The sequence below is a fragment of the Apteryx mantelli genome, chromosome 2 (assembly GCF_036417845.1).
Source record: "Apteryx mantelli isolate bAptMan1 chromosome 2, bAptMan1.hap1, whole genome shotgun sequence".
Taxonomy (NCBI): domain Eukaryota; kingdom Metazoa; phylum Chordata; class Aves; order Apterygiformes; family Apterygidae; genus Apteryx; species Apteryx mantelli.
Genome location: NC_089979.1, coordinates 433,384 through 447,314, shown reverse-complemented (window position 1 = coordinate 447,314; position 13,931 = coordinate 433,384). Strand labels below are relative to the sequence as shown.

Sequence of the window (13,931 nt, the reverse complement as noted above, 5' to 3'; positions counted from 1 at the left end):
GCAATCGCATTCCTCAAAACCAGAAAAAAAAGGATTTTTGTCTTTTCTCTTTGTCCGTAGCTACTTGCCTGTGCCAGTCCCTTAGGTGCTGGGCTTGGCTGGTTCATAGCGGTTTTTTTAGAGGACATTTTTGTTGTTCTTTCCTTAAAAAGCACACTGCATTGCTCACCTCAGCTGGGAGTGAGCAGGGCTGAGCAGGTGTGGCAGGTGCCAGATACCTGCAATCAAGGTGAAGTTCCTCCTCTGGTCCAACAGCACCCGCTCACCCAGGTCTGCAGGTCCCCAGTCAGCCCTGCGCCAGCCACCAGCACCCAGCCTCCCAGGCTCGGCGGCTCCACGCCTCCCTGGCACAAGCAGGCAGCTCCGTTGGGAGGAATCCCAGCGCATGAGCTCCACACAGCGGGTCACACGAGACAGCGGGACGCTGGGTGGCTGCCAGGTTTTCTCCTGTTGATGCTGTCCCCGCCTCGCAACCGCGGAAGCCGATGGGCAGACACCCCTGTGCAGGGTCTGCCCAGCGCGTGGATGTCCCGGGAAGGTTGTTCGGGCACAGCTTTGCCCCCCGTCAGGCAGCGAGGCTGTGGCTGCTCTCCGCACCACTCTCTCCATGGGTGTCGCTGAGCAGCTCTGCACTGAGCAGCCCCACGTCCCAGGGACGCAGCCACATGGCTCCAGGGACTGACGCTCCTGGGACCTGCTAGAAGGAAGTCATGTCAGCACCTGGCTTCTGGCAGAGGAGGTTTCCCAAATCAAAAGCCCAAGGAAAACAGCACTCCCCAAACACGCAGTGCTAAGGCATCCTTGAGAAAGCCATCTCCCAGCTCTCTGATGTGGTTCACGGCTCCTGCAGCCTAGGACACCTACACCTTCCGGCAGGTGAGGCCAGGCCACCAAGCTGTCGATACCCGAGCACAGGTGTCTCCACGCCAGGCTTCCCCACGAAGCCGCACGGCCGGCTGGTGAGTCACGGGGCTCTGCGGAGGCGCTGCACAGGGAGGACCAGGGCGACGATGGGTCTGGGTTGGCTTCGCTCTTCGTGGAGTTAGGGGCGCCTAGTGAGGTGGAGGCAGCACATACTTGTGTTTCAGACACTCCTGAGCTCTGCACACTCCTGAGTTTTCTTTACCTCTCTTTTTAGGGTAAAGCCCGTCTGCCCTTTCAACCCTGGGCAGCTTTGTGGCCAGGCAGATACTGCTGGATGTAGCTGAGTGGCAGCCACAGGTATGGATCCTGGCGTGGTACGAGTGCCCTTCCCAGCTGCTGCTGCTGTCACTGCTCTCCCTTCCCTTCGATGCAGGATGTGCATTTGCTCAAATAGCACAGACCCCACCATGCACGGAGGCATTCCTGCAGCAGTAGACTCAAGACTTTGCAGACTCCCCCTGCTCAGGGGAGATCCCCTTTGGAAACACAGCTGCTGCAGTCCTGCTCCTTCCAGTCCCAAAGCAGCTAACCTGATCTGTCAACCTGATCCTCTCCATCTGACCAGAGGGCGAAGGGAGGCAGCTAGCTGTGAAGGCACTTAATGAGGAGGTGGTGTCTCCAAGGAACCCAAAACCCGAGTTCACAGCGTGGTATGGCCAGAAATGCTGGCTAGATGATGTGTTTGTAAGGTGTGAGTGACAAGCACCGTGAGGCCCTGGGAAGGTTTGTGCTGCTAGTCGAGCTGTCTGGGAAGCCAGAGCGACTGCAGTTCAATTAACCCCCCAGGCTGGAGGCAAAGGGAGAAGTCAACGTTCCTACTTGAGACAAACTCGAACAAAGTTTCATTTGCATCCTCACAAACATTCAGCTCCTGGAACTGAATACATGGCAAATGTGAAGCCACTATATTTTGGCTGGTAAACCAAAAGGGGAACTGCTGCCTGATCCAAAAACCTCTGATCACATGCAAATTACAAAAGGAAGAGTGTCAGCTTATAATGGCATTTCAGCCTTCCTCCGGAGAAAGAAGATGGCATTGCAGGATCTCTCATTACTCAGCAAAGACACTGGTTTCCAAATAACTTGCAGGCATTCCTCTAGTATTCTCACAGACGGGGCAGCTATAGCAAGCACACCACATGCAGGGGCCCCGAAAGCAGTTGAGCAAAGGGGCTGGAAGCATGCCTGGAAGCTTTAAAGAAGGACAATGACACCCCCCTCTTGGCTCCCAATGGACCTGAAGCAGCAGGGCTGGTGGGAGCCCTGAAAGATGTCATCTTTGAGATGTCTCCAAGACTTGGTACAGACTGGGAACATGCCTAAGGAACAGCTTCCTTGAGGGACTGAAGGCTGATATCCCATTTACCTTACATGTTTCTTTTGTCTCCAAGTTTGCAGTCAAGTCTCCATCTTTAAGAACAGCCCTGTGGTTTTCCTGTGAGGCTTCTTGGTTGGTAGTAATAGGTGGAGTTGTTAAAGGCAAGTGTCAGAGCTGGGCTGGTGCCTTCTAGGGCTAAGAGAATGAGGAACTGGTATCAGTGTCATCAGGCAAGAGAAAGCAGGGTTTAAATAGCACAGTGTAGCAGTATGGCAGCAAGCTGACGATGCTCCCAGGCTCCAGGCAGAGAGACAAGAGCCCTCCTTCAAGTCTGGAGCCTAATCATGGGTCCCAGAGCAAAGGGAAGGGACAGAGGCAGGGCAGGAGACAGCACAGTCGCACACACCTGGCACTGGCTGTGCAATAGTCCACCTAGGCTCTGTCTTGCTAGGTACGTGTCTCAGTGCCTTTAACGCCACAGTGCATGGGGGCACAGGGCTGCAGCAGCGCTCACACGCAGCGGTGTCCTGTTCCCTGGGGAAACGTCCCTCTGGGGCAACCGCTGCAGTGCTGGGTGCAGCAGAGCTCAGCTCACATCCGTCTCCACAAAGCTTTCGGCAGTGCCTCAGAAAAGGCCTTCAAAGAACTAAGTTGCTTCAGGGATGAAAAGAAAAAGTTTTTTCATGTCTCAGAAACAAGTCTCAGAGGTAGGAGGCAAGGAGTAGGGTTAAAAACAGCCCTCATCAGGCAAAAGGGAGCTGTGTTCTCTGTATGTGAGCGGACAACCTGGGAACGGGCTCGGGGTGAGACGCCAGCGTTTCCACATGATACAACACCATTTAAGCCCGTTGGTGCCTGTGAGGAAGGTGGGGCTGTTTAGAGACCTGCACGTGCAAGAGAAGGTGACGTTCAGGGCTGATTCACTGCAGATGTTTGTGTGCCGTGGAGGTCACCCTGGCCGCCCCATGCAGCCGAGGGCAAGCAGGTCCGTATGAACAGTGGTGCTTTGTGGACACATCCTATGGCAGACAGACGCAAGCAATCAGAGGAGCCGTGCCCTGAACTCCACCGAATGTCCTGATGTGCTCTCCACGGCTATAACGGGAGCTTGGGCTCTGGCTCAGCGGGAGGCATCCACCGCGGGGAGATAAATCACAGCCTCCGTTTTGACAAATGCAAAGTAACGCACCTTCAAGGGACGCCGCCAGCTACCATCACTTCAGAGGTGTCTAAACTAGCTGGGCCAGCTCCAGATATAGTGGTCCAGTGTCACCGGAACAGCTCAGAGGACAGCCCTGCTTGGCCGTGGTCAGCGATACGTGGTGCCTGAGGAGCAGGAGAGGACCGACACAGGGCAGCTTAATGCCACCTTGCTGGTGTTCATCAGGGCAGGGTCTGTGCTGCACAGAACAGGCCTGTGAGAGGAGACAGACGGGATCCTCTTGCCGGGGACAGGCCAGGAACCCTTGGCACCCCCTCACACCCAGCGCCCGCCAACGATGCAGCCCGAAATAAAGCTCTCGCTGTCGTCCGGCCAGAATAGCTGAACCTTATCCTACAGTGAAGTGCGATTAGCAGTGAATTTGTGGCACCAGTAACCCTAGCCCACATAATGCAGGCTAAAAATCAGTGTCAGACAAGGAAGGGCTTCTGAGGAGGAAGGGAAGGCAACGGAAATGGGTCTTATGCCCACTTTACCCCTGCGAACAGAGGGACCTGCTGCCTGGGAGCCTCTCCCAGAGCCAAACTAGCCTTAGTGAGTCAGTGCCTCCGTGTGCTGATCATCCAGTCTGGCAAGCACCCACGCAGGCAGGAATGTGCACCCAAAGCAGGACACCCAGGGAAGGAAGGGCAGGGGCAGGCAGCAGCCTCCCCTGCACGGGGACACCGAGTCACGGCCACCCACGCAGGATCACACCAGCGTGCACGCAGTCTCGCACACCCTCAGACGCACAGCTGCACAAGCAGGCTCAGCACAAGCATACAGTCTCTCACGCGCACACACACACACACACACAGCCACATGTGCAATGCACACGCAGAGACGCACACAGTCACGCACAGGGTCACACAAGCGCACGTGCGGTCGCGCGCACACACACATGCAGCGGCACGGCCGCAGTCACGTGTGCAGGTTCACGTGCGCACACATGCAGTCACGCATGCACACAGCCACAGACACCGTCACTCCCAAGCACACGTACAGCCGCACAAACCATTGCACACCAAAATGATCCGACCAAACCAACCCACCTTCGTGCCGGGAGCAGAAGCCAGGCAAGCCCCATTCACCAGAGCTGTAGCTTTGGTCTCATGGGATGTGGTCTGTCCTACCCAGACCCAGAAGCGGACTCAAACATGAGACCATTCATCAGCCCCACTCGGCCCAAACCTGGCCAGAGCCACAAGCCTGCCTCCTCCAGCTGGCCAGCCCATGCAAGCCCTCTGCAAGCAAGCTGTCTACCAGCCACCAGCGCTCTCATGCAGACACTGGCCAGCAGCACTGGGCTGGTTCGCCCTGCTGATACGGAGCAGAAGATGTTCCCATGCTGAGGTCACTTCAACCAGCAACACAAACCTTCCCAGTCCCAGCCATGGTTGCAGCAGGGGGACAGTTCCTCCCAAGAGGAGACAGACTCAGTCTCTGTCCTGGCCAGAGAGCATGGACAGCTGTACAAGGACAGCTACCGCTCCCTGCCCCTGCCAAGAGGTTCAGCTAGTGCAAAGGCAGATTTACCAAGCCCAGATCCATGGAGACCTTCAGTTGCTTGGAGCGAAGAGCAGGAGGCAAAAGCCCATCGTCATGCAGAGGGGCTGCCTTGCTGAGCAGAGGGCTGGTTGCTCTGGGCTCTGAATACCCGTGCGAGGCAGGGGGTTTCTCCAACAGACCGGGCAGCGTGTGTCCAGGAGAGGGAGAGCAGTGGAGGAAACCTGGACCAAAGACGAGCTGCATGACCCCGAGGGCAATTAGCCCTTGGCTCCTGCCTGAGAGGTCCCAGGACGGCAAGCGTCTCCTCAGCTATCACTCGCCAAAGCATCAGCAAGAGAAACGCCCTGCAGCCTGCACCCGGGGCCGGTCACCGTGCCCAGAGCCCCTGGCCCCGTCTCACCGACCGGCTGGGCTCGTCACTCCTGGGCAGGGGCTGCAGGCTCTGCGAAGGCACCAGCGCAGCCGCGGTGGGCAGATGCCTGCGTTTCGGCTGGGCTCGTGGCACGGGGCAGGGCCAGCGTGTCGTCCCCAAGGGCGGGGAAGGGAAGGATTTAAATCGAGCACCTGCCCCAGCTGCTTATCCTGTCTGAGAGGCGGCAGGAGGAGGAGGAGGAGGAGGACCAGAGCCTGCCAGGGAGCCAGCCACCAGCAGGTAGGACAGAGCCTGCCCGGGGGGGGAAACCAGGGCACCAGGACTCAGCGCAGCACAGCAGCGCTACGGCACGGCACTGTCCGTGCAGCTACCGAGGGATGCAGGGACCTTTCCTGCCAGTTCTGCCCCAAAGCCTGGTGTTAGGAAGGCGGCCGCTGAGGCCCAGGGCAATGATGTGGAGCGGGGGCGGGGGGGGCTGCAGGCACAACTTTGCCATTTCTCAGAAGGGCCGAGGTGACCGACAGACAGCTCCGGGGCTGGATGGAGCCACGGCTCCGTGAGGTGTGCTTTGCGTCCTGAAGACTTTAGCTGAGACGATCAGGACATTGGCATATGGGAGGGAAGTAACCGGAACTGTGGGGTCTGCCGGAGCCTGCAGGCAGCCTGAGACGGGAGGCTGCCGATTCTCACGTCGGATCTCGGCCCTGGAGCCCGGCGGTGGGGAGCTGCAAGGCGAGCGCCCCTGCAACGCGGGGAGGGCTGCGCTGAAACGATTTCGCTCCCCGGGGGCGCAGGACCACGGCACCGCCGGGCCACCCCTGCTCGCAGCCCAGCTGGGAAACCGCTTCCACCGGGGCCTCTCGGGCAGGGCTGCCGCAGCAGCAGGAGAGGACCTCAGCCAGCCCCTGCCCCGGGAGCCGCGTGTGCGGCCAAGCCCCAGCATCGGGAGTCCTGATTAGAGACCAGCTAATGATAGCCTGCAGTTGTGCAACGTCTTTCCAGCGCAGGGTGTTGACACGACACGACACGCGTGTCCCACATACGTGTTGCCTGCTCCAGGGTGTGACACAGCGCTTTGCTTTGCTCTGGAGCCAAGCGCCACCGGAGCAGGCGACACAACCAGCCCGTCGCCCCCCCAGGAAGATGCAGCTCCGTCGGTGGAGATGGGTAGAGGAGGGAAGAGAAGCTGCTCTCCGGGGTTAAAGCCACAAGATGGACCAGAGCTGCCGGCCAGAAAAGAGCCTGGAGCTGGCAGCAGGGAGTCCAGCGGGGCAGGGGCTGACCCGTAAGTGCTGCACGCGCCTCTCCCCACACCGTGATCCATCTACACCAGCATCAGTCCGATATTTAAATGGATCAAAAGCGATGACACAGAGACTTTTAGACCAGTTAGGTAAACAGTCAGAGAATTAAGCTGTGACCCTGTTAATTAACGAGCTATACATATCATTAATGTCAGTCACTGTCGTTTTACGGGAGATGGGTGTTCCCCAAGAAATGTTTCGGGTTTTTGTTTTTGCTGTTTTGACAAGACTGTGGGCTCATCACCATGAGATATTGCGGGTGCTCAAAGTTTAAAAGGGTTCCAGAAGAGACTAGGTGACTGCACAGGAGAGATTCCCCCACGGATTACTAAATAGATGCAAAATGTGTCCAGCCCATGAAATCCACTGAGCTGAAAACAGTTGGAGGTTGACATAGAAACAGGGGAAATATTACATATGTTTCCCTGTTCTTCATCCTTCCCCTGTTGTCCACTTACAACTGAAGGTGGAAACAAGACACCGGCCTACGCAGACCTTTGGTCTGACTCTGTGTGGCTGCTCTGATGTCTACTCGAGAGCGCAGCTGGCTTCCTCTAAAAACATTTCAGACAGCAAAACCAGCATCCTGGCTAAGGGTGCTGCATTTTTATGGGCAAGGGCACCCGCTGGATTGACCAAAAACCGGCCACACTAATTACAAAGTGCCGGTGTAAATGGGAGAGACCAACTGCAAGAAGCCACTCACAGCGAGGCCCCTGAGATACTTGTCCTTAGTCCACTGTTACTATGCAGTTTCTAGAGATATATATTTTAACTATCGTTTTACCTACACTAACAATTATTTTAAAAGGGAGAATGATCATTCGCTACCTCCTACAGCACAGGCGCTAGGAGCTCGCTGTGAAAATACTTTCCCCACAGTGCGTAATTAAATCACGGGCCTTGGTGCCGCAGGACATTGCGGAGGCCAACACCAAAGCTGGGTTTGCAGACGTGACTGAACAGACCCACGGAGGACAGTCTGCGATGGCTGCTAGACCGCGGTCCAGCGGCAAACCCAGCCCAGGAAGTCCAGAGTGCCGCATGCCAAAGGGTCCGGCCAGAGGCAGGATCTGTTTCTAGAGTACTTTCCCTAAATATCCGGAGAGAGCACCTCAGCCCTGCAGCAGGCGGTGCACCCAGCTGGACAAACCCTCACATTGACCCTGCCCTTGTCTCCAGGCTCTAGAACTGGTCAGAATGGTCCCTGGGATGGTTTTTGGCCTGGGCCGACCAACTCTCTCCCAGAAAATTCCCACACACGATTCAGGTGTTAGTACGAGCCAGAGACCGACATCAACAGGCCAGAGGCAGCAACTCCCTGTTTTCGAGGACGGGAGCGTGCAACAGGATGGGCGTTGGGGGCTGTGCCAACCCAGCAGCCTCCAGAGCAAGCGGAGACCCAGGCGCATTTCATCCACAGCAGAGACAAAGCCTTGAGAAGATCTCTGCCAGCTCTGACCCGTTGCTGCATGTGGATTTCAGCAGCTTCCAGCACTCGTCTGCCATTAAGACCATTCCCACGGCCCCTGTCTCATGCCAGCGTGGTGCGGGATCACATGGCACGTTGCTGTTTCTTGGCAAGACCAGCACTTGTCAAATTGTCACCAGTTAAGTCTGCCGACCCCAGAGCAGCACAGGCACCAGTACTGAGGGGACGGGGAGACGAGCAGTGGCCAAGTTCCCCACTGACAGCCCATGGCACCAGCCCAAAAGTGAGCAATGTGTTGTGTCATTCAGGAACATGAGAAGAAGATCTTGCAGGTCAGAGCTTCGAGGCAGTGTCAGCCCCTGGGAGGCCAGGCAGCTCCTTGGAGGGCTCAGAGCGGGACCAGGTTATCCACGTTGTTGATGCTGATGCTTCTTTGTGGAGCAAATGTCTCTCACTAGATCTGTCGCTCTGCGACACGGCCCTCAAATCTCTCTGCCTGCAAGTGCCCTGTGAGGGGCTGGTTGATGCCAGTCCTCTTGTCTGCTCCCCCTTCACAACACGCTGGGTTTTCCTGCCCTGAGAGCAGGAGCTTTTGGGGATAGGCATCTCTGTGCAGAGAATATGCAGCTATGCAGAGACACGTAGAGCTGGCCCCTGCAGCTGGGAGGTGTGCAGCATGCCCCACAGGGAGCAAACGCACCTGCCAGGCTGCAACTGCTGCTTCCGAAAAGCCCCCGTCTGCTCTTCAAGTGGGGCTGGACACGGGGGCTCTTGGCCCTAAAATTCCCACTGAGAGGTGGACGGCAGCAGTGCCCCAGAGCCCGCTCCCAGCTTCTCTCTGGACTCCTGCTACCACATCCAGGGAGATGCTTTTCTTCACACACAGCACAAAAACTGCAGAAGTACCTGTGTTTCACCACATCTTTTGTTTCTCTCTCCTCGCAGACAAGCACGCTGCCCCCACAATGCAGAGCACGAGCGGACACCCGCAGAACAACATGATGAACAACGTGGGAAGTGACATGGTTGCAAGTGGACACAAGGAGATAGGTTGGGGCGGGAGTAACTTCATAGCAGGAGTCTTCATCCAGGCTAAGAATAAGAAGATAAGCATCTATGATGCCATGATGAGGGGGATCCTGACGCCAGGCACGGCCCTGGTGCTGCTAGAGGCGCAGGCTGCTTCAGGGTTCCTCACCGACCCCGTGAGGAACAAGAAGTTGTCGGTGAAAGAGGCACTGGCTGCTGGACTCATAGGCAGAGATTTTTATGAGAAGCTCCTGTCGGCAGAGGGAGCCGTGACAGGGTACACAGAGCCGTATACAGGACACAAGATCTCCCTCTTCCAGGCCATGAAGAAAGAGTTCATCGTGAAAGAGCACGCTATCCGTCTGCTTGAGGCCCAGATTGCCACCGGCGGGATCATCGATCCCATGCACGGTCACCGCATCTCTGTGGACGCAGCCTACCAGCAGGGCTACTTTGACCAGGAGACGAGCCAGTTTCTTTCTAACCGCAAGAATCAAACAAGAAGTTGCTTTGACCCCAACACGCACGAGAACCTCACTTATACACAGCTCCTGCGTCGCTGCATCCCCGACCCGGACACGGGGCTCCTCATGCTCCACGTGATGGACAAGAGCTCGGTGCTCTACCAGCTGAACAAGGACGCCCGGAAAGCCCTGCAGGCCGCCCGCACCACCATCGGCGTGGGTCTCTTCCAGGGCCAGAGCGTCACCGTGTGGGAGCTCCTCTTCTCTCGCTACATCACCGACCACAGGAGAGAGGAGCTCCTCAGGAAATACAAAGTGGGGACAGTGACAATCCCAGAGATCATCACCATCCTCACCACAATCATCACCAGGGCAGAAATGGAAAACAGGGTTCTGAGTTCATCCACAGCAACACCCAGCAACGAGGTGGAGGAATCACAGCCTGCTCAGGATACACGCTCCCAGGAGCATCAGTTGAGAAAGTCCTTAAAGTCTGCAATCATCTATGTAACTGCTGGTGAGTTCAAGGGGAAAAAGGTCTCCTTGTTGGATCTGCTCTTTTCCAAATACATCCCTCAGGAGAAGCGGCAGGAACTGCTGGAGCTGTACAGGGCAGGGATACTGACAACAGAACAGGTGGTTACCGTGGTCACCGCCATCATAAACAAAACAGAAGCTGCCAATACTGCACTCATGGTAAATGCCAGAAGTCCACACAAGGAGGCGATAAGGGCAGGGGAAAGTGGAGATACCCTTTCAACAGAAGATGCAGAACTAGATGACATCTTAAAGTCTACCACCATTGATGTGCCAGCTGGTGAGTTCCAGGGGAGGCAGGTCTCCGTGTGGGACCTGCTTCACTCCAAGTATATTCCCGAGGAGAAAAGGCAGGAGCTTCTGGAGTTGTACCGAGGCAGGGTATTAACCCTGGAGCAGATGATAACTGTTGTCACCACTGTCATTAAAAAAAGAGAATCTACAAGCAGGAAATTTCTAGTTGCTGTGAACACTTCCAGCAAGGACACAGCGACAGCAGCAGATGACAAGGATGCCCACTCCCCCATAGAGGAACCATGGGAAACAACCCTGAAAACCACAACCGTCGACATGGAGGTAGGGAAGTTTCGGGGCCACAAGGTCTCCGTGTGGGACCTGCTCCACTCCAAGTACATCCCCAAGGAGAACAGAAAGGAGCTGCTGGAGCTGTACGAGGGAGGAGTGTTAACCCTTGAGCAGGTGAAAACCGTCGTCAGCACTATCGTAAGCAAGGCAGAAGCAGCAAGAGCAGAGCAATCAGCAAATGTGAGCGGTCCAAAGGCAGAGAGAACGACCATCGCAGAAGCTGAGCACCCCCATCTGCAGGAGGACAGGTCCTGGGAAGAGATCCTGAGGTCTACCACAGTTGAGATGGCAGCAGACGAGTTCCAGGGGAGGCAGGTCTCCGTGTGGGACCTGCTTCACTCCGAGTACATCCCTGAGGAGAAAAGGCAGGAGCTCCTGGAGTTGTACTGTGCCGGGACACTGGCCTTGGAGCGCTTAATGGTTGTTGTCACTACCCTCATTAAAAAAAGAGAATCTACAAGCAGGAAACTTCTAGTTGCTGTGAACACTTCCAGCAAGGACACAGCGACAGCAGCAGATGACAAAGATGCCCACTCTCCCATAGAGGAACCATGGGAAACAGCCCTGAAAACCACAGCCGTCGACATGGAGGTAGGGGAGTTTCGGGGCCACAAGGTCTCCGTGTGGGACCTGCTCCACTCCAAGTACATCCCCGAGGAGAACAGAAAGGAGCTGCTGGAGCTGTACGAGGGAGGAGAGTTAACCCTTGAGCAGGTGAAAACCGTCGTCAGCACTATCGTAAGCAAGGCAGAAGCAGCAAGAGCAGAGCAATCAGCAAATGTGAGCGGTCCAAAGGCAGAGAGAACGACCATCGCAGAAGCTGAGCACCCCCGTCTGCAGGAGGACAGGTCCTGGGAAGAGATCCTGAGGTCTACCACAGTTGAGATGGCAGCAGACGAGCTCCAGGGGAGGCAGGTCTCCGTGTGGGACCTGCTTCACTCCGAGTACATCCCTGAGGAGAAAAGGCAGGAGCTCCTGGAGTTGTACTGTGCCGGGACACTGGCCTTGGAGCGCTTAATGGTTGTTGTCACTACCCTCATTAAAAAAAGAGAATCTACAAGCAGGAAACTTCTAGTTGCTGTGAACACTTCCAGCAAGGACACAGCGACAGCAGCAGATGACAAAGATGCCCACTCTCCCATAGAGGAACCATGGGAAACAACCCTGAAAACCACAGCCGTCGACATGGAGGTAGGGGAGTTTCGGGGCCACAAGGTCTCCGTGTGGGACCTGCTCCACTCCAAGTACATCCCCGAGGAGAACAGAAAGGAGCTGCTGGAGCTGTACGAGGGAGGAGTGTTAACCCTTGAGCAGGTGAAAACCGTCGTCAGCACTATCGTAAGCAAGGCAGAAGCAGCAAGAGCAGAGCAACCAGCAAATGTGAGCGGTCCAAAGGCAGAGAGAACGACCATCGCAGAAGCTGAGCACCCCCGTCTGCAGGAGGACAGGTCCTGGGAAGAGATCCTGAGGTCTACCACAGTTGAGATGGCAGCAGACGAGCTCCAGGGGAGGCAGGTCTCCGTGTGGGACCTGCTTCACTCCGAGTACATCCCTGAGGAGAAAAGGCAGGAGCTCCTGGAGTTGTACTGTGCCGGGACACTGGCCTTGGAGCGGTTAATGGTTGTTGTCACTACCCTCATTAAAAAAAGAGAATCTACAAGCAGGAAATTTCTAGTTGCTGTGAACACTTCCAGCAAGGACACAGCGACAGCAGCAGATGACAAGGATGCCCACTCCCCCATAGAGGAACCATGGGAAACAACCCTGAAAACCACAGCCGTCGACATGGAGGTAGGGGAGTTTCGGGGCCACAAGGTCTCCGTGTGGGACCTGCTCCACTCCAAGTACATCCCCGAGGAGAACAGAAAGGAGCTGCTGGAGCTGTACGAGGGAGGAGAGTTAACCCTTGAGCAGGTGAAAACCGTCGTCAGCACTATCGTAAGCAAGGCAGAAGCAGCAAGAGCAGAGCAATCAGCAAATGTGAGCGGTCCAAAGGCAGAGAGAACGACCATCACAGAAGCTGAGCACCCCCGTCTGCAGGAGGACAGGTCCTGGGAAGAGATCCTGAGGTCTACCACAGTTGAGATGGCAGCAGACGAGTTCCAGGGGAGGCAGGTCTCCGTGTGGGACCTGCTTCACTCCGAGTACATCCCTGAGGAGAAAAGGCAGGAGCTCCTGGAGCTGTATTGTGCGGGGACACTCTCCATGCAGGAACTGGTCAGCACCATCAGCACTACTGCTACACACAGCAAAGAAAAACATCTTGCTCTCCTTCCCCAGCAGATAGTGGATCTCCTCCAGACCGAGGGCTCCTACATTACTCTTGGCCAGTTCCAGGAGCAGAAGGTGTCGGTGTGGGAACTCCTCTCCACCAAACAAGTCTCTGAGTACAGACGAGAGGCGCACCTCGATACTTACGGCGCAGGGGGGCTGACCGTGAACAAGATCACCATCACCACCACGGTCATCACAGGCCCGCAGGGCGGGAAGCGCCACCATCAGCAGCACTAGCACCGTGCGCCCCAGCGGAGGAGGAGTTCTGCCTCCTCGGCAGGACACGGCCCGGGCATCTGTAAAAGCGTTTGCTCTCCACGTCAAGAACTACAATCAGGAACGAGTGCTAACTACCCTGCGTGCGGGACGGGGCGGTTGTCCTGGTTGAACTCCTTGCTATCCGGACTAACGCTTTCCGGGGAGTTCACAGCCCCACAGAGCATCCCCGGAGCAGCTCCTGGGGAGGGAGCAGGAAGGCTCGCCACTGCAGCTGGCTGCCACGCGCGCCCACGAAGGACCGGGAGGCGAGGGCCAGCACCGCTGCGGACGGGTCAGAGACGCCACCCAAACCAGGAGCTGCGGGCAGCACGACTCCGGAAAAGCCCCACAGGGATGGACAACCACTGCGCAAGGCGTCCGGGGCCCCGGCCCTGCTGCGGCGGCAGCAGCGGGGCAGCCGGCACGGCGCAGCGCGGTGCACAGGGACCCTCGGACCTCTCCCGTGCTGCAGCTGCGCCGTGGGCCTGCCGGGAGCGCGGCGCGGTACACGAGGATGCACGGCACAGGGCGTCCATGGGGCGGGGGGATGCCGTGGGGCAAGGAGACGCCACGCCAGCGCCGCAGCCACCGCTGCTGGGGAGAGCCCAGGGCCGCGCGTCAATAAAGGCTCCTGCAAGCTGGGGAGAAGCACCCGCCGCAGCGTCCCCGGCACGTGCCTGTGCCGCGCTTGCGGCACGCCTGGAGTAGCATCTGTGTGTGTGT

At 57.0% G+C, this 13,931-nt stretch overlaps 1 protein-coding gene across 1 annotated transcript in view; it reads left to right on the top strand.

Annotated features, from left to right (window-relative positions):
* Positions 1–13,187, top strand: part of EPPK1 (epiplakin 1) — a 33,044-nt gene extending 19,857 nt beyond the window's left edge. Inside the window, exons 2-3 of the mRNA XM_067292565.1 lie at positions 9,007–12,356; positions 12,402–13,187. Of these exons, the coding sequence (XP_067148666.1) occupies positions 9,007–12,356; positions 12,402–13,187 (4,136 nt within the window). The remainder of the gene's footprint in view (positions 1–9,006; positions 12,357–12,401) is intronic.
* The last annotated feature ends 744 nt before the right edge of the window (positions 13,188–13,931 follow it).